The sequence below is a fragment of the Diceros bicornis genome, chromosome 4 (assembly GCF_020826845.1).
Source record: "Diceros bicornis minor isolate mBicDic1 chromosome 4, mDicBic1.mat.cur, whole genome shotgun sequence".
NCBI classification, from domain to species: Eukaryota; Metazoa; Chordata; class Mammalia; order Perissodactyla; family Rhinocerotidae; genus Diceros; species Diceros bicornis.
In genome coordinates this window covers 84,202,969-84,225,153 of record NC_080743.1, presented here as the reverse complement: position 1 = coordinate 84,225,153, position 22,185 = coordinate 84,202,969, and the positions used below count along the sequence as shown (strand labels likewise).

Genomic DNA, 22,185 nt, shown 5'->3' with positions numbered 1-22,185 from the left:
GTAAAGACATAAAATGAATGGGAGAGAGAGAGAGATGAAGATGTCCCAGTGAGGAGTGTTATATGAAATTAGGCTGGAAAAATAGATACTATGGAAGTCTTTGTAGGCGATGTGAAGGAATTCTGGTCTTTATCCTAAAAGTAAAGGAAAGGCATCAGAGAGTTTTAAGCAGAGAGGTATTGGTAAAATTTGTATATTGAAGAGGTTTTCTGACTGCAGAGTGGAGGCATCCAAGAGAAATTGCAGGGAATTCACTTAAGAAGCTATTATAAGAAGAGGTGGTTGGGGTTTGGTCTAGAGTGGCCATAGTGGAGATAGACTTGGATAGACTTGAGCTATTTCTATCAATGAAATTTGGTGTTGAATAGAATAGGGGCAGGTAAGAAAGATGGAGAACATATAAGGATAGCTTTCAGCTTTCTGACTTGAAGGGATGGCAATCACGAGTTTGGTTTTAAAAGTGGTTTATGTAAAGAGCTTTTGAGGCAACCAGTGGGAGATGTGAAGTGGATGGCTGGGCATGAGAGTCTAAAGTTGAGAATGAAGTCTGGGCCAGGGAAGTATCTTTGGATGTCAACACCTCTGATGTTTTTTGAAGCCCTTGGCTTGGATGAGAGAGTTCTCGAGTTCTAGAGTGAGGAATCATGGAGGTTCAGGACTGAGCTTTGGAGAACACTAATAATTAGAGTTGGGGTAAGGAGAGGAGCCAGCAAAGACTTGGGTCGGTGGGGGGCATGCGGTGGGCAAGGTCAGAAGCCAAGGGAAATCTGACAGTATGGCGTCACAGTATCCAAGGGAAGAGAGTTTCAAAAAGGTAGGAGAGAAAAAGATTCGTTGTCTCAGAAAGGGAGCAAGGGGCACAAAATGCTGGAAAAGAAACACAGGGCACACACCTTTCTTCTAAATTAGGAAGAGAATTGAGTGCCATCTCTAAATGGTTTAAATAAATGTGGCCTCATCCACAAGAGACTACAGGCAGCTTACTTTATAAACTTGCTGCTGTTTAACTGAATCAGTATTAGTGCCTTAAGCAGCTGAAATGGCAGCAAGAGCAGCAGAGCTCTACGTAATAGCAGCCAGCACCCACTGTCAGGTTCAAACATGATGCTCGAATTCCTAGCTCCTGAGGCAGTCCCACTCACCAGCCAAGTACACGACCTGTCAGGGTTCTGATCACTGCAAACTGATCTTACAGTCTGGAGCCTGCCTCATCCCCTTGCCCCTCCTCCCGCGCAGCCCTAGGCTTGTTGCCCTTTGAGATGGCAGGCAGAACGTCAGTCACTGCACAGACCACAGATGGGCAGGCGGTCCTGGTGCAGAAATAGTTCATGAAAGCAGCTACCTGAAAGAAAGTTCCAGACACTCCTTCTAACTGAAACTATCATATTCCTCTCACAGTTCTTTCTGTTCTCATCTCACCCTGCAATTTTTAGGTTGAAACATTAGTTTTTTACACTGAATACCATATACGTAGACAATGAAAACTTGGTGTGTCGTGTTGAGAAAATTTCCTATTGAGTCCCTGGACTCCTGGGAGATTTCTGTATGTTCAGGTTCTTGGGCTTTTCTTAAGTCAGACTGCCTGTCTCCCTCCCTCCCTCCATCCCCCCCACCCCTTTCTTCCTTTCTCCTCTATCCATTCTTCCATCTATCCTTCCATCCATTCCTCCATCCAAAAATCACAGTCCCAAGCCTCATATTAGGTCCTATGGGGATACAACATGAGAAACGCTATAGAGGAAGCAAGTCATGTACACGGATAGTAATGACTCAGAATAGAAAGTGATCAATGCCAGGAGAGCGGTGGGGATGAAGTCCCGTGGGCATTCAGAGGAAGGAGAAGCTTTGAAGGATTATCAGCCAGAACCCTACACAATCTGATTTATGCTTCTTAAGGAAATCGCTCTGGTTGCCATGTGGGTTTAGGGAGAGCGGAAGCAGGGTAGTGCCCCAGGCAAAGGAGGTAGCCAGCCTAAAGGCCGGAGGAGCGAAAGAGCTTGGTGCATCCTAGGATTCTTGCAAGGATCTGTGTGTTGGAGCCCAGTGCACAAGAGAGAGAAAGAGGAATGAAATAAAGTTGGAGAGGTCAGGAAGGCCAAATCCACAGGGTTTTGAAAGGAGTTTGAATTTTTAATTTTGCTGTTACTGTTACAGCACTAGAAAGCACAACGATTCCATCGTACGAAGATGGAAATTAGATCACCTTGGTGAAAAGCGGAGCATGTTTTTAAGTTTAGAACAATAGCAAGAGGATCTGCTTGTACACAGATGCTCATATTAATGCCAAGTTGTTAAAATTTCTCGTAATTGCTTGCAACGTTTCCTATGGGAAATGTAAAATGAGGTCTTGATGAACTGCAGCCGCTGATGATGATTATTCCAAGGCCTTGCCCCGAGTACAACCCTCGGAAATATTTTCGGTTTCCTTTCATTCTCCTAAGGATACAGCTTGGAAACAGCCTTTGCCGTGTGCTTCCTGTCCTGACCTGTTGGAGTTGTGTGTTTGAGTGAGGGAGGGGGTGTTTGAAGTGAGCCTGAGGGTTCTGCACACCTTGCTCCATTGTTCGCAGAGGTTTCCAGCTCCTTGGATCTGGTCTCCAGGGCGTGTGCGTGGCGGCGGGCAGATCAGCCTGCGTCTGCCTGCTGGGCTGGCTTTTCTAAGAAGCACCTTGAGGGTCAGCGACCGTGTGCTATTATAGTTATTATTATAATAAATACTGAAGTGCCAAAGAGGCAGCATGCAGCGTAGTCAGACACAGTTACCATCCACGCTTTACTAGACTGAAAGAAATATGTGAAAATCTGAGTAAAATGACTCAGTTTCAGATGTGCTTACGTGGGGCTTGAGGTAAGCTTGATGAATCTCATTCCTTTAGGGGTGGAGAGAGCCCTGGCTGACAGAGACGAGGGTTTCAGGGAGTTGGAGTAAGGAGACAGAGTGAGGAGGATGAAACCTTGAAGAGATGTCCCTGGTTTGGAAAGAGTACAGTGCAAAGGATTGGTCAAATAAGAGTAATGGATGGGACCCGGCACGTAGGATACAGAGCTCAGTGAAAGAGGAAGAACCTGCCTGTCTTGATTCCTAGACCTATAAGGGCTTCAGGTGTGTTCAGGGTCCCAGGCTGATTTGTTTCTGTATTTTCTGATGAAATGATATCTTAATGCCAGGCCCCAGACCCATGCCTGTCCATGGTGAAATGAGGAAAACATGGATAATGTGATGACTGTCTGACAAAGCCCAATATATATCAAATAAATATATATATTTACAGTCTTACTTGACAGAATAAAACATTGACAACTCTGTGTTTTGAAATCTTGCTAGCTCAGGAAGTCCCAGGGCAGCCTCCCTGTTAGGTGTGAAGTGATATTTATTAAATGAATGAAATAAATGTAGTATATCTCATTGACTGAGGACAGAGGAAGGATCGGAGGAAAGGAGTGAGAATCAGTAAAACAAAATCTAGCGATGAGGTACTTGGAGAGAATGGGGATTTATCAGGAGAGGTCAAAGAATATGTGCAACAAAATGAGAGGCAAATAGTTTGACATTAGTTAATATAAATAATTCATGATAATGTATAAGAAAAACATCATGCCCAATGGATAAATGAACAAAGATCATGAACAGATCAGTATCAAAATAGAAATAAAATAGTAAACCAGCACATGGCACTTTTCAACCCTCTTCCTAACTTTCTATTTCCTTCACTGCTGTATGTATTTCTCCTTAACAAATATTGCTATCCCAATATTCTCTCTATATAACTTATCTTGTTTATTTTCTTTCCCTCCAACTTGCATGTAAACTCCACGAGAGCTGGGACGTCTATCGATTTTGTTTACTTCTGTATCCCCAGTGGCTACACAGGGCCTGCCAAAATAGCAGATGCTCAGTTCGTATTTGTTGAATAAACGGATGACTGGACTGTTGATCAGTGGTTCCCAGTTGACCCAGGAAATGTCAAAGACCCCCATCTTTATACTTCCATCACTTGCATTTTGTGTCAAGGCTCCCTGATGGAAACTAGACAACAAATTTACAAAATTTGCAAGTGGCCCAAAATTTGGGAGTGTAGGGGAGGAAGACCTATTCCTCTACCCTCTAGGTCCTTCTGGCTGGTCCAAGAATTAAATTGACATGAGACACAATAACAAGAGAAAATCAAACAAAGTTTAATAACATGTATACAGGGGAGAAACTCAGGAAAACTGAGTAACTGGCCAAAATGGCTGAAGCCACCAACTTAAATACCATCTTCAGCTAAAGGCAAAGGAGGATGTTGGGGGTAGTGGTTTGGGTCTTCAAAGGGGAGGGAGGTAATTTACATGGAGATGGAAAAGCAAGTGTTGGATAAATATTTGCTGGGCCATCTATAGACAATGTAACTTTAGAGAGAAAACTTTGATAAAAATGGGCTTCGCAAAGATCCTCCCAGGCTATCGTACTCAAAGTTATCTGTGGTGATGGCCTGTCCTGGGACAGGCCTTCTATCTTAAATTCTTTTAGGTAGTTAGGGGGAAGGTCAGAGTTTCTTTTAGAGTCTTTTGTCCTTAAAAATAATCAAGCCAAAGAGACACATTTTGGCCAATACTGATCTCCTACAGTAGAAGAGCAAATAGATTACAAAATAAAAATGGAAAAAATTCTAGACATAAAATTGAACAAGGCTAAACATAAAGGACGGAAAGTATAATAAAAAAATTTTTTTTAGAATTCCCTCTTGTTTTAAAATGTATTATAGACTTGTATTTAGGTCTATTAATCTAAATAAATCATTGTATTATAAGTTACCAAGAAAGGCTGTTTTCTGGACTAGGCTTCTGTGGAGAAAAGCATTCCTTCAAAGAACAGGGAAGAGAGTGACTGCTAAATATTGGTATTTGTATTTTTAAGGCATGTCCGGACATGTAGGGACACATGGAATTCTTTAATCACGTCTAGGGGTTTCCTGAAGTTCAAGAGAACATGCATTCATTTGTTCATTAAAAAACACTAGATACAATTATGGACCCAGCACTGTGCCATATCCTAGCACTTCATTTTTCCTTTTTTCTAAAGCATGAGATGTGTTTTCTGTCTGTTAGAAGAGCAGAGTCAAATTCAGAGATTTGCCCTTGGACAAAGCTTTATTTTAAAAAGAAATTTAAAAGTATTTTTTTTGCCGACATTGAAAAATCAGTAGATTTCATACACAAAGCCAGATTTCTGTCTTCTTTAAAACCTAAGGGCAATGCTGACTACTGTGGACATCATTCCCGTGTGACTACAATTGGCTGGGCGTGAAGCAGTGCTTCGCCCTTTAGCTCTTTTGGCAGAGTACCCACTGCTCCCTGTTGCCTTATTCCTAGCCTGGCACTGCCCTTCAGCAACCAGTGTGCCCATGGTAGTGGTTGGGCAGAAATGGGTCACAAAATAAACAAGACCAAGCACAAGCTGTATGAGGCCCATTTTATTAAGTCCAGTTGCAGGAATACTCTGGAATTTGAAATATAAAGATTTTTTTTCCCATAGTGAGAATGAATAATAATTGGTTTTAGAGAAGTTAGTCTAAATTTGGGAGATAGTTTGAGAAAGACCATGTTTCAAATGCATGAATGACAAAAAGGATCATTCCATGCAAAACAGCAAACTCTGGGTGTGACTGCAAGACTCAATATTGAGCTGAGTGCAGTGCAGATTGGTGACCTCAGAGTCCTGCAGGCAAGGCAAGAGAACGTCTTCACGGAGTTCTCATGTAACGCGGACACAGGAGGCCAGTACACTCCCCGGACACGAGGCCCATACGTCCCCTCACTCCAGCCAGCATAACTCTGGGCTTTAAGGGAAACTCATTTGAGAAAGAGGAGGGTAGTTTGGCAATAGGTCTATAACATTTGGGCAAGAGTGGAGATGCTGGCTGAAGACCTCCCTTGCTGGAACTGTAATGCATCTCTACGGGAAGCTGTAAATTTAAAGGAAGAACACAGTTCTTTCAGAGCAGAGCTTTAAAGGAGAAAGGATGGAAGGAGAGGGAGGTGGTAAAAAAAAGATTATAACAAGGTTATCTATTTTTAAAATATTGCTCTAAATAAATATATCACGTACTGTCCTTATGAAGTTAACTATTACTAGCAAGAATTATGTTCTGAATAAGAAAGGCACAGTGAAAAGTTAGTAATTATTTTGCGATTGTTTTCAGAGGGTATGCAGGGCAGAGAGGGCATAGGCTCAATGTGTGATCCAGCTGAGTCACCTCACAAGGATCGTTGGCTGGTGAGTTTAACTCTTGTACATGCCCAATGATGGACTCGGTAGAAATTTCACAGCACATGAGAGCTGTGTGGCACATCTGTTCGAGATCCAAAAAATTAGTTACACAAGCATTCGTTGGGAAAGATTTGGCTTGGCACCAGTTCTGTGAAAAAGCTCTGGGAGTTTGAATTGAGTGCAAACTTAATATGCTGTAAGTTTAATGAAATGTTAGGCTGCATCCATGGAATTATAATATTTAGCCCTGTTGTAAGCTGAGCTGTTCATACCACACTGGAAGTACTGTAATAAATTCCAGTCACTTTAAGAAAGATACGAAAATTAGAGTGTTTCTAGAAGGGTAGTCAAGAAAAGTCTAGAAGTCATGACATGGGAAATGATTGAAAGACCTGGAGGTGACAATTCTCCAGTGTAACCTGAAGAAGAGAAGACTAGGGAGGGAGATGCTATAGCTATCTTCAGATATTCAAAGGCTTGGCTGATGCAGTGCCTTGTAAAGCAATGTTTGAAATAAATGTCTGATAAATAAATAAGTAAATGAAGAAGAGGGTAGGTGTGAGTGTGTGAGAGATTGTGTGTGTGTTGTTTTCCAGAGTCCAAGAGCATGTAGTAAATATTATAGGGATGGAGGCAGATTTTAAACTCCATTAAAAAGAATTTGTAACAACCAGTGCTGTCTAAGCAGGGTTAGGATATCGTCCTTGATTAGGAAGGATTCCAGAAGGGGCTGAATAACCCTCTGTGAGGGATTGATAGAAAGAATGCCCATATGCAGTAGTAAACCAGGTTCTTGAGAAGCAGGGTTAAAATGGAAAGGTGAGGGCTTTGTGGTTAGCCAGACCTGGGAGCAAATTATATCTTTGCCATTTAGCTGTGTGACTTTAAGCAAGATCTACCCCATCTAAGCATTTGTTTCTTTATCTGTTAAAGGGAGATAATAAACTATGTTAAAGTGTTATTTTGAGAATTAACTGAGCTGAGGTATATAAAGTCCTAGAAATAGAGTGGGCTCTGGATAGAGATTAGTTGACTTTCCCTAGATTAGATGGCATCCAAAGTAGTAAGACAGTGAGTTTAGGAGCTGTTGTAAGGAAGTCTCTTAGGAAGCTCATCAGATTTACTTAGTCACCTTTGCCACCTTTGTGCCTTCAGAGCATGACATGACATGGCCTGCACGGGGCAGCTGTTCAGTAGGTGTTGGCACATTTGTTGACTTTTTTTGTCCATACTCTGGGGAAGTCATGGCCCTAGGCACTTCTAGAAACAAGCTTTCATTGGGGCTGCATGGCCAGTGAAGACAGTGTGACTGGTGGAAAGAAAGTGGGTTTTGGCATCTGACAGGGGTTCAAATCCCAGCTCTCTATGGTGTCAAGTTACGTAACCTTTCCGAGCTGCATTTTTCTCCTCTAAGGCAGTGTCTGTCTCATGCCAGTGAGGGGTGAAATAGCATAGGCAAAGGACTTGATATTCTTTCCTCAGTGGGGATCCTTTCAACAATCCAGGGAGGCAGATAATGCTGTGTACATTTATAAAAGATGAAACAAGACTCAGAGAGTTGAAGTGATTTGCCCAAGGAAATAGCAGAACTGGTATTTGATACAATTCTTTTAACCTCAAGGCTCATCATCTTTCTCTTCTACACCATGACTAAAATATTTTTTAAGTGTCTGCTGTGTGCCAGGTGCTGTGCTAAGTATTTCCACCTGTTACCTCATTGGCTGTTTAGGTCCAACTAGAGATGTTAGTCACTCCATGAGTCTCTTTGGAACATCCACTTGTTCACTAGGGTGAACTTTCCTAGACACTTGAGAAAGGTCACTCTTCATGGGACTGTGGTTCTCTTTGACACCTGGCTTTGGAGGGACACTCAACGCACAGTGAGGAGGGAGGAGATACCTGTCCAGACAGTCATAGTAGCTCCTCAGCCTTGACCATCACTGGAGGGATGAATGCTATGTATCTTGAACAGTTGACACCATCAGCTGTCAGACAGTTGTGCTAGAGTGCACAAGTTGGCAGCCCTCGAGTCTTCTCCAGCCCATAGACTTGTTCTGTGGGGTTGCACAGGGTTTTAAAAATGAATTCCTGTGAATATTTAAATCAAGAATTTTTACACAAAAATACATAAGGTTTTTGGTTTCTCTTGAGGAATTGGACAGTCTGGCAACCTTGATGTTCTCCCAGGCAACACCCCACTGGCACCGTGTAATGGCAGCTTCGTTTAGGTATAGGAAAAACTCCCATAGTCCTCAGGGGTGTATTTCACTCTCTTACCTTATGCCATCGAGCAGTTTAATACGTGGCACCCCATGCATAATTTATATTAATAATAATACAACACCTTGGAGAATTGTGCCTGAGCTGTTTTTTGCTAATGATGTCTTTTTTTCCTGATCCTCAGTCTGTGATTGCAACGGGAAGTCCAGGCAATGCATCTTTGACCAGGAACTTCAGAGACAGACAGGAAATGGATTCCGCTGCCTCAACTGCAATGACAACACTGACGGCATCCACTGTGAGAGGTGTAGGGCAGGATTTTACCGACAGAGAGAAAGAGACCGCTGTTTACCCTGCAACTGTAACTCCAAAGGTAGTTGGAAAAAAGGGGGAAAGGAAGAGAGAGAAGGAGAGGGGGAGAGGATGGGGAGGGAGGGAGGGAGGGAGAGAGAAGCAGGCAGGCCATGAGGGACATGTTCAACTTCTAGAACAATTGGGAATCTACTAGACACTGGTCTTTTTAGCAATTTCAATCTGAAAGGAAACGTGTTTTTCTGAAGTCTGGGTTGTAGGAACCAGCTGGGGTCTTTAGGGCATGTGGGTTTGAATTCTGGTACCAAGAGGCACACGATTACCTTTCCCGTCAGATGGGGTCTTTAGGGCATGTGGGTTTGAATTCTGGTACCAAGAAGCACACGATTACCTTTCCCGTCAGATGACAGTGGTTGACCCAGGGACAAAGGAAGCTTGCACTCTTCCAGTGATGGTTCTTCTTATCCATAACTATCCCTTTGACCAACCTCTCAAAAAATAAGAGATTAGAAAGATCTGTTTCTGGTGCTAGGCTAGATGCTAGCAATATAAACTGGTACTAATAGAAGAGACAGACAAATAAACAGGCAAATTAGAGTCTTTCACAGAGTCGTTAACAAGGGAAAGTAGAATAACAAATAGGAAGCACCTAACAGGGTGGCTCATTCATAGGAGGGCTTGTTTTTGTTTTTTAAACGTATCACCCAGTGCTGTCTTTGCAGAACTGTAGTTAGTTTTTGTGCACGCAGATGCACACATCTCGCTATATTCATTGTGGGCAGACAGTAAAGACAAGTTAGTAAGTATAAAGAGGGAGAGAGAGGTAGTTCTGTTAAATAAGTTGAGTTTTTTTTAAACTACCTCATTTGTCTATTATCTTTCTTGGCAGTATCTGTTTCTCCTCTTTGCTAGAAAGTGTTTGATAGTATAATATGATAAATATTAATCTACCTAAAGGGCATAGCCTTAGTGCATGGCAGTGACTCAGTGTAGTTCTACGGAACCAATTCAGAGCAGCAGCTGAAAGAATCTAAAAACGGGCAGATTTTGGTCCAGTCATGAGTTGCTGGTAGAGTGTGTGTGGGAGCCTTATAGAAAACTGGGCTGACCCTGTGGTGACACAGACCCCATATCCTAGGAATCACTTCCAAATTCACCAGAGTTACTATTACGATGTGGTTTGAGTCAGACTTGCCCTGCTTTGTGGTGTAGAATCAGCATCCAGAATCTTTTGGATTTAACAGTTCTCCCTATGAATCAAAGAACTTCATAAAGAAAAATTAAAAGAAAAATTATTCCACTTTAATGGGCATTTAACCTCTCTGAAGAGCTCATATCCCCTTAGGCTATGCAGCTTCACCGTAAGTCACTGGAATTTGGTCTTCCTAGGAAAATGATCAGTGAGAATGTAATTAGAAATTTAATTGGCTCAGCTGGAAAGCCTGGCCTGAAGACAAGGTTATTAGTCTCAGAGTAGACAAGGAGCCTGCTGCCCAGCAAAGAGAGATGGTAATGAAGGACTTACCACGTCGTCTCTTCTTTTTCACTGTGTAGCCCGTTGCTCGCCTAGCAGCAATGAGCCTGGCTCTTTCTTTTTGGGGGGAATAGATATCCTGGATTCAGCGTGAACAGCCTGGTAGCAAGTGGCGGAGCCTAGCGATGATTTTTATCTTGTGTGATAGCTAACATGCATTGTATGCTTACTCTGTGCCAGGCACTTTTCTGGATACTTTCATCTAGTAATTAATTTAATCTTCATAAATAACCTTAGGAAGAGAGTGCTATTCTTATTTCCATTTTACAAATGAGGTAGCAGAGGCTGAGAGAGGGAGGTGAAGGAGCTTGTCGAGGGTTGTAGAGCTATATGGCAGAGCAAGGGTTCCAACCCCAGGGGTGCTGACATCAAAGATCATAATGTAGAGTATGGTGGTGGGTTTGGAGCCAGACAGCCTGGGTTCAAATCTTGGCACTGTCGCTACCGCTGTGTCACTCTGGGCATGCTCCTTAACCATTTGCTGCCCTAGTGTCCTTATCTGTGAAAGAGTGATCCCGCTGTTTATATCACAGGATCATGAGGATAATATGATGTTTGTTAAGCACATGGTAGACAACTCAAATTGTAGTTGATGCAGTTGTTTTTCTTATTAGGACAGAGGTCAGGATCTCAATCTCCTGGAACACTGGTTTTTTAAAAAACTACATTCCAGCTTAGAAAGAAACCTGGTAGAGGCCATATATTTGGTCTAAAACTATTTATTAACATTTTATTTATTATTAACATCCTGAAATTGACAGTGAGTTTTTCAAATATTTTTTAACAGTGGGGAAAGTAAGACCTAGAAGACTTAACAAATGGCCTAAACTCTCCCAGCAAGGGATTGCAAGGGCTAAAGTTGTAATCCAGGTGTTCCGATTAATTTAATATAATTGTTAAATAATAATGTTCTTTTAAAATGCAAGTGCATATATATTTTTTAAGTGTTCTCAAAAGGAAGTATACGCTCTTGGTTTAAATTTTATTCATTTTACAATACCTTCCTGCGTCCTCAAGTGCATGTAGACTACATCTGCATCAGCCTTGAAAGTGCTTATTGGGACAAGAGGCTGTTCTTCCTCTGTTCTTTAAATCCAGTTGTTCACAATCCCAAGAGCAGCTCGTGATGTAGGAATTGGAACAGGTGTTTTTATTTTAATGAGATACTTTGAAAACCTAGTGCTATTATTTTAGAAGTTTTGGAACATGAAATAAATTAGTCATGTTCACAGTAAGAACCTGTGTACATCTCCATGTCAACTTTGCAAGGCTTGAAGGAGACCTAGAGATAACAGTACAAATTACATTTCTTAATGTAGCACCTACTATGTGTGAGACAGTAAATTAGACACTTGATATATTTTAGCTCAAAGTCTTACAATAGCTCTATAAGGCATAGGTTGTTAACCCCAGTGCTGAGGAAGCGTTTTGCCCAAAGACACACAGCTAATAAGTGGCAGAACTGGTATCTGAAGTGAGATCTGTTGGACTTCAAAGCCGGGGCTCTCTTCATGTTCCCCCAGCTTCTAGAGCTGTATTCTCTACATAATGTCCTATGGAACACTGTATTCCTCAAGATAATAATAGGCATTGCCTGTAAGAATGTCAAATAATGTTTGGAAACACTGGCATTAAAAGGTTAACAGGCTTCATGCCTAGTGAATGTACTATTATGTTATAAATCTCTGAAAGATTTAGTATGTACTATTTCCCAAACTCTATGAACAACAGAATGCCTGTTTTCCTGAGATGACTGTTAATACCCCTCAGAAGAGTTTTGGAGAGTACCACCCAGTTTTGTAGAATACTCACCCAGACTCCTCTAATCCAGCCCCTCATGTCAGGGGAGGGTTCCTTTCACGAGAGCCTGTTGGTCTTCCCTCCCAAGCCATCCTGCGGATTGCTCTGGAGCTGTCTTTCTAAACTGCAGGTCTGATCTTGTCACTGCCCGCCTGAACCTCTGAGAGCTCCCTATCACCCACAAATGGATCTATTATCTTTCTATCAGCTCTTAATTCACTAGTAGATAGCAGGAACTAAGGTATATATATATAGGGCCTAACTCAGTGTCTCATATGTAGTAGGCGCTCAAAAAAATGTAGTTTATACTATTTTCACTGAGGGCCCTTTCAAGCCTTGCAAAATTGACAGGGAGACTTTCACAGACTCTAACTGTGAACATGACTAATTTATTTCACCTTCCATATGTGGCATAAAAGCCTTTACATAAGCACAGAGTGAATACTTTTACTGATTTGAATTGTATCTATTAGTGAATTAAAAGTTCACAGAAGGACAACAGATTAGAAAAAAAGAAGCAACTGGTTAACGTTTTGCTGGCTTTATAGGTTATGGATAGCCGAATTGTTGCAGTTATTTGAGATATATGGATTATTTTATAATTCTGCTAGCTGCAGGGAAATTATAAAGTAGGTGAGGTATACCTCTAGCCACCTTTCACCTCGTCTTTTGGCTCCCTCCTAATTCCTTTCACAACAGCCCTGTCTTTTTTCTTGGCATATGTACATGTGTTAAGCCAACAGATTTGGGGGCCTCTTCTTTGTGTCGGGCACTGAGGGTACAGTGGGGAACATGAGCTGAGGTTGTCGTAAGTCAGCAGGGCAAAGGACTGGAGTGGGGTGGGATGGATATTTTAGATATGGGAGTCAGAGGAGATTTCTCTAGAGACGTAATATTTAATCAAGACCCGAGTGCTGAGAAGGGGCCAACTAGGTGAAGTTCTAGGGATAGAGCATTCCAGGCTAAGAGCAGGAAGAGGAGACACCCTGAGGAGGGAAGCAGTTAGCGCATTCTAGGAACAGGTTGGAGAGCCTGGAGCTGGAACTTAGTGAAGGAGGGTAGGAGATGAGGTAAGAGAGGTCGAGTCTTGCCAGCCATGATCCAGAGTTTGAATTTTATTCTGCTTATAGTGGGCAGCCACCAGAGGACTTAAACAGATGAATAATATGATCTGAATTACATTTTAAAAGAGCACTGGGCTTCTATGTAGAGAATGGAGCCTAGGGAGGCAAGGATAGAGGCAGGAAGGAGAGTGAGGGGCAGGTGAGAGAAGATGGAGGCTTGAACTGGGGAGGTGGAAGGGGAGGTGGTAAGAAGGGGCTGGATTCCAGAGTGGTGCGTTTTGTGATCCTGAGCACCTCTTGTCTTTCATCAACACTCAATCTGAGAGGACCCGTTTACAAGTAAGAGCATGTCTATAAAAAGTTTATCATAGGACAAGTACTCCAGTGCACTAAACCGGGTAAGATGCACAGGTCCTTCGTTCTTCACAAGGGGTGATGCTCCAGGGATGAGAATTTCTGCCACTCCAGGTTGGTCAAGATATTTTTGTTTAAGAGGCCTTTTTGTGCTCTCAAAACAACGCACCATTCAAGCACTGACCCTTAAAAGATGACTTTTGTCTGCCAGAAATAAGGGGGAACGTTGCTCACTTTCTCATACTAACGCTCTTTGAGGAGGCTGATGTGCTCATTACAAATTTTCTTTCTTCTTGAGATCTCAAGGATTTGATGAACTTCTTTTAAAAAGCAGTGGCTTACACACATTCCTTCACTTAATGTTGAAATCAGAGTAGATACATAAATAAAAATATTTTCAGGAGTAATTTCCATTTCTTTACTTGAAGAAGCCATCCTTGGCTGTCAAAACTTTGCCTAGTGGGCAGATGAATCCTCAGACAATGTGAAAAAATTGCTAGAGGCAGCAGGTGGTGGTTATTAGTATTTCTTGAGCTCCATGGGGTGACAGTTGCTTCCTAATGCCGTATAAATTAAATATTTCCTTTTTCCTACCTTGTCGGTTACAGGTTCTCTCAGCGCTCGCTGTGACAACTCTGGACGGTGCAGCTGTAAGCCAGGTGTGACAGGAGACAGGTGTGACCGATGTCTGCCCGGCTTCCACACACTCACTGATGCCGGGTGCACCCAAGACCAAAGGCTCCTGTAAGCACCTGCACTTGCCACTGCTGCTTCTGCCATGATAATGACACATATATGAACATTAGCGACCACGTACATTTACTGAGCACCTACTGTGTGCCAAACACTGTTCTGAGGACTTCATGTGGGTTATCTCATTTAATCCTCACAATAACCATAAGAAGTTGGGATTAGCATGATACTCATGTTAAAGATAAGAAACAAACCACAAGAGGTTAAATAAATTGCCTGATGTTACTGGGGAAGGTGGTCCTAACGTTCAGGCCCAGAGTTTTGGCTCTGGTACCCCTGTTCTTCACCCTAACAATTGCTCCCCCTTTAGATGAACTAGGATGGAAGTAAAGAGTCCTTCAGATTCTAACCCGGGACCTGTTTCAACCCAAATGAATTTGGAGTAGAACTTTTTTGCATAATTTTAATCCACTTTAGTTTGAAGCACCCTCTATCCCTCCTCAAATTCTTTTCTAGAAAAAGATGGAGCATACATTATAAATCACATAACCAATCTGCAGAGATGCAGAGCTGGCAGGGTGTTGGGAGGGGAAGTGTAGCAGTGAAGCCATGAGCTAGAAGGTGACCCACAGAGGAATCACTTCCCCATTGCCCACTTTCCCAGCCCCTTGCCCACATGAGAACCGCCCTCCACCGATGCTTGCACTGTTCCAGTTATCATTGTCCCAAGTCCTCTTACCCTTTGGGCCTTTGCGTAGATTGTTCTCTTCCAGACTGACCCCTGACCCTTTTAGATAGTTTTTAGAGACCCTCCCCTGGGCCCAATCTCCCTTTTGTAACCCTTTTAAAACATGAAGTAGATTATTTCACTTCTCTGCTCACAACTCTCCATTAGCTCCCTTTCCCACTCAGAATGAGATCCAAACTTCTTTTCAAGGCTGGCAGGGCCCTGCAAGATCCTCCTGCCCTCTCCACCCTCAGCAGTAGGCTCTCCCTCGATATCTCACCACTCTCCCCCTGCACTCCAGCCACAGCAGCCTTCCTTCCTTCCTTTCTGCAAAGGAGCCAAGTGTATGTGACTGTGGCCTTGGCCTAGAGCGCTCTTCCTTCCTGCAGAGCCACACAGAGCTTCATGGGGCTCCATTCCCACCTCATCCAGTTCCTTGAAGAGGCCTTCCCTGACCAGTCCCCACCCCTCCATGTTCTGAGTCTGTTGTTTTACTTCAATCTCTTGCTTTATATATATTCATTTATTTGTCTGTCTCTCCCACTAGACCATAAGCCCCATCACAGCTTGGTCTTGTTCACTGCTATATCCCCATGCCTAGAGTAGGAAGAGGCACATAGAGGGTGTCTTGGCTCAGCCACAGCTGACATTATGCTTTACTGACATTGTTGTTCACATATCTGCCCTGCCTCGAGACTCCTAGAGAACAGGGGCTATTTCCTATTTCTTAGTATTCCCAGTGCTTAGCAACAAGTAGGTGCTGAATACATGTTTGTCAAAGGGTCTATATTAGTAGTATGGAGGGGCTAAGATAGGGAGCCAACTGTGGGAATTGAAAGATGAAGATTGGGAAAGGAACTTCAGGAAGCCTGACTGGACTTGGCATCTGATTAGATGAGGAATGTAAGAGAGAGAAAGGAGTCAAATCCAGGTTTGGACAGGATTTGAATGGAGTTATAGGGCAAGTCAGAGGAAGAGCAGATCAGTAGGGAAAAGGCAACAAACTTGGTTTTAGATCCATGAGATAGATGCATGTCATTGTGTGCCCCACTGAGTGACAGAGACCAGTGCACGAGTCACTAGTCAAAGCACTGGTCTGCACAAGACAAGGAAATGATGCCAAAGATAAATAATGAAAGCACTGATTTCCTTCACTGAGAAAGTCTTATAACCAAAAAAAAATCAGCCAGACTCAGCAATTCCACTCCTACGTATACACTCAAGAGCTATGAAAACATATATCTGCACAGAAACTTGCACACAAATGTTCATAGCAGCATTGTTCACAATAGCTAAAAAGTGGAAACAGCCCAAATGTCCATCAGCTGATAAAGGGATAAACAAAATGTAGTATATCCGTATGATGGGATTTTATTCATGGTATGACATGGAGGAACCTTGAAAACATACTAACCAAAAGAAGCGAAACACAAAAGGCCCCGTACTGTGTGATTCCATTTATAGGAAATGTTCAGAATAGACAAATCTGTAGAGACAAAAAGTAGATTAGTGATTGCTTCAGGCTGAGGGGAGGAAATGGGGGGGATGATTGCCAAAGGGCACAGGGTTTCTTTTTGGAGTGATGAAAATGTTCTAAAATTGATTGTGGTGATGGTTATATAACTCTGAGAATCTACTAAAAACCATCGAGTTATACACTTTAAGTGGGTGAATTGCATGGTATGTGAATTATATCTCAATAGAAGTGTTACCAAAAGAAAGAACTGAATGAACTAAAACAGCAAGTAGGTGAAATCAATCATGATGAAAGCAGACATTATTGAATTAAACAATAGAGAAACAAATGATAAATTTTTAAAAAAATGTCAACTGAACCAGCCAACCAAACTAAACTAAATAGTTTAGTGATGACTTGAGTTTACATTCTGGCATGAAACCCCCCTCTCCTTAGGGGTGGGCAGCAAACAGTTGATGGGCTGGCTGCCGCCCACAGACCACACTCTGAGTAGCACTAGCATAGACAAATGAGCCCTGACAGGGTCTGGGAGAGATGAGCATGGACAAGGATGGCTAAGAGAGGCCTCATTGAAGATGAGAGATTTGTTCAAGTTGCTGACATTTGCTTATGAGCACTTGATCTTTGTGTATAGTTGCAAAGCATTTGGAAACACATTCCTGATTTTCTTTCTCTTCTTTCCCAGAGACTCCAAGTGTGACTGTGACCCAGCTGGCATCTCGGGGCCCTGTGACTCGGGCCGCTGTGTCTGCAAGCCTGCTGTCACCGGAGAGCGCTGTGATAGGTCAGTGGGAACTGTGGCCCTACAGACACAGCAGGAGAGTCCCTTGGCAACTAGCCTGAGAATTCCTCCTCTGTGTGCAACACGGAAAAGGAGTCCGTAACAAGTGTTGATGACCTTCCTGTCCTCTGTCCTCAAAAACTAGGCTTTTTTTTTTTAAATACAGCTGAGCCCTCAAATCTCACTGGACTCCATGCTTCTGCCATGGGCCCTTTCTCTTTGTTTACACCGTGGCAGAGGCAGAGGGCCCCAGTGAGTCCCCTCGCCAGCTGGCTCCGAATCCCAGGTGCTTGGATACAAGGTGGTATGCAGTAATGAGATCCCGAGTCTTAGCTCAGCCCCAGAAAAGGCCTGGCCTAATTAAACATGCAGGGAAAATCCTCGTACGAGGGAATATCGCAACATGGTATAGCCATATATAACCATCGTATGCAGACAAGGAACCGCCCAGGGATGGGGTGGTGGCTACAAGCACACACACGAACTGGGGGAAGGTGTCAGAGGCTTTGGGCCCCACGCCATGTTGGGGCAGGTGGCGCGGTAAAGAGTGATCCACCCTCCGTTGCTGCTGCAGGACATTCCTTAAGTACAAACTGCTCAGACTTAAAAGACTCTTCCCTCCCCTGAGAGGGTTGTGAGCAGAGGGCTGTGAGCAGAGGGCTGTGAGGTTGGCCCCAAAAGGTAGTCTTCCCCTGCATTTCCTTAAAAGTAAGAAAGCAGTTCTTCGGCATCCTTATACCTGGGCAGAGGAAATGCCAGACACATTCCCAGCTTGTGTTTTCAGGGGGTTCTTTTTGGCTGAGGTGGGGATAGGGACACAGCTTAAGGGTTAAAAGAGGAGTCACTTTTTGAAAACATTTTTAATTTCAAAATAGAACACAAAAATAGAAAGCCACATCAAACACATGCCACCACCTCCAATTATATGAAACAGACCTTTGCTAAAAATGTTCCATCCCAATAACAGCACTCTCCCTCCTTCCTAGAAGTGACCACTGTCCTGACTTCTGTGGTAATCACTTCCTTGCTTTTCTTCCTGATTTATTACCCAAGTGCATGCCTAAACATTATTGTTTAGTTTTGCCTGATTCCCTCCCACCCCTCTTCCTTTATCATTCCTTCTCTGCCCTTTCTGGGCCTCCCTCCCTCCTTCCCTCCCTTCTGCTCTCCCGTCCTTCTTTTTTAATCTCTTTTAGTCTACAGGTTTCCTCCAGAGAAACTATAATGATTTTTTTTAACCGTTGCTCTGCAGAGAAAACAATGTTTATTTATTTATAGCTGTTCTCTGAGGCATCCACTGTTCACAGCTAACCTGCTGTTCTGTGATTTTGCACAATGAACATACTCCTGACATCTGGTCCAGTGGGTTAGGCCACATGATTTAGAGGCGGGTGTACCTGAGTCTGAATCCTGCCTCAGCCACTTACCAGCTGTATGACCTTAAACAAGTTTCTTAACCTCTCTGGCCTTGGTCTCTTCACCTAAGAAACTGAAAATGACAATTCCTGTCTTATAGGGCTATAGTAAGGATTAAATGAGAAAGCATACATAAGCGCCTGGCATGTTGTAAGTGCTAAATAAATGATCATTGAAACTATCATTACTTGATGTAGAAGGATGTAGTTAACTTGAACAGACTAAAAACAAGTCCTCCGCACCTTCCTCTTCTCTGTGACCCCAACATCTGGGACTTGTCTGGCAGCTGTGGTCCTCAGAGAAGCTTCTGGAGAGCTTGAGCTTGGAGCAGTGGTGGAACACCAGCCTGCGCTTTGCTTTTGTAGAGAGTGAGCCTCTAGCCATCCTTCTTTGTCATATCCTCACCCCCATGGGCCAGAGCCCAGGTATGATGGTGGGCAACACCTAGAGGTCTTGTGGGGGGGTCAGTGCAGCTCAGGGGTTGCTGGGGCTGGAGCATTTGCCTTTCCTTTCCTGGCCTACACCTCCCACTCTTTAGCCTCCATTAAACACTTGCTCCAAGACAGGGCCAGCTCTGCATATCCCTGCCCCACCCCTCCCTCTCCTGCCCATGTGACCTCCACTCTGTCCTCAGCAAGGATGGGAAAATCATTAAGTTTCGAGACAATCAAATCTAACATGATTCTGCTCTACTAGAGGGAGGAAAAGTGAATGTTCCTCATGCTCTTTCAGTGGGGCTGTGATTATCCATGCCGTGGTCTGGGAGAGGGGGTGGTATGTGCAACTTAGTATTTCCCACCTCTGGGAATTAAATAGTGCTGGGTGGGAGAGAAAGTAGAAAAGATCAGTCATCATATTCTCTATATGGAATAAGAAATAACCCACAATATTGTCTTGATTTCTAAAATGTCGCTGCAGGTGTCGACCAGGTTACTATCACCTGGATGGGGGAAACCCTGAGGGCTGTACTCAGTGTTTTTGTTATGGGCATTCTGCCAGCTGCCGCAGCTCTGGGGACTACAGTGTCCATAAAATCACCTCTGCCTTCCATCAAGGTGCAGTATTCTGTTTTCTAGGATTTTGTTTTTAACGTTGTATAGGGCTTTGTGCTCGCAGACAACCACAGGATGGGATCCTTGAGCCATCTTTAGCAACTCTCTTCTAGCTTTTAATGGATTCTTCTGTCAGGGCATTAAGGCAGACCCTAGTGTCTCAAAAAAGTTATAGCTCAATGGTTTACTCATACCAGTTTTGGAATAACTTAAAAGAATAACTAAAAAGAGACCAGATTTTCATTTCCCTGCATTTCTCATCCCCCTCTATTTCAAAACCACAAAAGAATCATTCATCTGGATTGGGGAGTTTGTGAGAGTCTTCCTGGAGTTCACATTCACTAATAATACTGCTTTCAATACATTAATTGAGTTAATTTATGTAAAATTAGTTACCAAGCTACAAAGCACTGTAAAAACATGGGAGACTGACATGACTTCAACTCTGAGTTTCTCTTTGAAAATACTGGATCCCCTTACCTCACTAAGGCCAGACCCTGTTTATGTAAATAAAATAAAAATACAAATTACAGGCAGATGAAAACATGCTCTTTTATTAAAAGAGTCAGACTCAAAGACAAGAAGTCAAAGCAGCTGTAGGGTGGGGGTGGGTGAGATTGAGACCCAAGTGGAGAGGTACATAGGGAATTTTGAGGTCTGTGGAAATATTAAGAAAACCTCACTTGTTACTTACTGCTAAGACTTTTTGGCAAGCAAGTCTTGCCTTTTTTAATTCAATAGATGATGTGGTTTGTCTGACTGCAGAATGATTTTATTTGTGTTCCAGATGTTGATGGCTGGAAGGCTGTCCAAAGAAATGGGTCTCCTGCAAAGCTCCATTGGTCACAACGCCATCGGGACATATTTAGCTCAGCACGACGATCAGATCCTATCTATTTTGTAGCTCCTGGTATGTATGGTCTTTTTCCAATAGAAGCCAACTTATAAGACTAGGAAGTCAGGATACAAAAATGGAGTTAGAAAATGTGGAAACCATATCACTTAGTGTTCAGGGCAGTAGTTATCTCCAGAAGACAGTTGGGGCTACAGCCCTATTTGACAAAGTCATGGCACAGCAGAGCAGAACTAGGTGTCCAGGCGGTCAGACCCTGAGGGAGGTTCCTACTTCAATCAAATGGGAAGTTTCTAGGTTTCCCACCAAGATAAGAAATAAGGACTATGGTCAAATCTGTGGGTCTACTGAGAAGTAGAGGGAAAAGGGAAAATAAGGCATTTCTCAAAGCTTTAACCATTTGTAAACTAAAAAGTATATATTAGTCAGTGGTATAGACAAGCTGGATGGAGAAACTCTGGCTAGAATTCTAATCCTGGTTCATATCCTTAGCTAATACGTGATTCCTGGGCAAGTTGTCCTCTTAACCTTTCCAAACTTTAATTCTCTCAGCTGTTAAATGGGAATAATAATGCCCACCTCTAAGAATTATTGCCATCAAATGTGATGATGTTTGTGAAAGTGTTCTGTAAACTGTAAAGCATTATGTGACAAATGGCACTATTGCCGATATACCCGGGACCTTTACATATTGGTCTGTCATGAGGGCTGTTCTATGAATCATCTAATAGATGGAATTGTCTTATAATGAGGCCGTTTTAGCATTTCAGTAACTAACCCTCCTTTGTAGCCAATAGCAGTATGGCCATGCTCTCTTCTGGAAGGGGAGTTTGGAGCAGGGTGGTGGGTGGGTAACACAGAACTCCAACAGAAATGGCCAGCATTAATGCAAGCTTGCTCACTTGTTTGCCTCTCCAGTTTCACAACTGAGCTCAATTTTTTCAAATTCTATTTCACAGCCAAATTTCTTGGGAATCAACAGGTGAGCTATGGGCAAAGCCTGTCTTTTGACTACCGTGTGGACAGGGGAGGCAGACACCCATCTGCCCACGACGTGATCCTGGAAGGTGCTGGTCTACGGATCACAGCTCCCTTGATGCCACTTGGCAAGACACTGCCTTGTGGGCTTACCAAGACTTACACATTCAGGTAAAAAGAGAGACTACAAGTGGGTCAAATAGAGCAAACTGTGATTGAAGTCTAGTTTCTTTGTTCATTCATTCAGTCATCAATCATTCATTCAGCAAGCTTTCTGAGCACCTTTTACCTACAGACATGGTGTTATGTGCTGAGACAGGACACAATTCCCGCCCTGAAGTCCCTGACAGGCTAATGGGAGAGAAAAATAACAGATGCTTACAGTATAGTTTGGAAGTGACGAGATAGACAAGGTGGTCACAGGTGTTTTGAACACACATAGGAGGCATAAGTAATCCACATTGGAATAATCAAGGAGAGCTTCCCAAGAAGATATGGCAAGTGAAGAGCAGCTCTCTAAGGAAGGACAGGGGAAAAGGTTAAACAGGCAGAGGAAATCGCATGCTTGAGGAAGTTTTGTGCATTTAGGAAATTCCTAGTAGTTAAGCATGAGTGGAGCATGGAGTGGGGGAGAGGAACACAGTGAGAAGTGAGGTCAGAGAAAGAGACGGGGG

The 22,185-nt window shown here is 43.0% G+C and overlaps 1 protein-coding gene across 1 annotated transcript in view; it reads left to right on the top strand.

Annotated features, from left to right (window-relative positions):
- The window catches only part of LAMC2 (laminin subunit gamma 2), a 51,219-nt gene that overhangs the window by 9,707 nt on the left and 19,327 nt on the right, over positions 1-22,185 (top strand). Inside the window, exons 3-8 of the mRNA XM_058539904.1 lie at positions 8,655-8,843; positions 14,143-14,278; positions 17,117-17,215; positions 19,547-19,683; positions 20,468-20,590; positions 21,493-21,682. Of these exons, the coding sequence (XP_058395887.1) occupies positions 8,655-8,843; positions 14,143-14,278; positions 17,117-17,215; positions 19,547-19,683; positions 20,468-20,590; positions 21,493-21,682 (874 nt within the window). The remainder of the gene's footprint in view (positions 1-8,654; positions 8,844-14,142; positions 14,279-17,116; positions 17,216-19,546; positions 19,684-20,467; positions 20,591-21,492; positions 21,683-22,185) is intronic.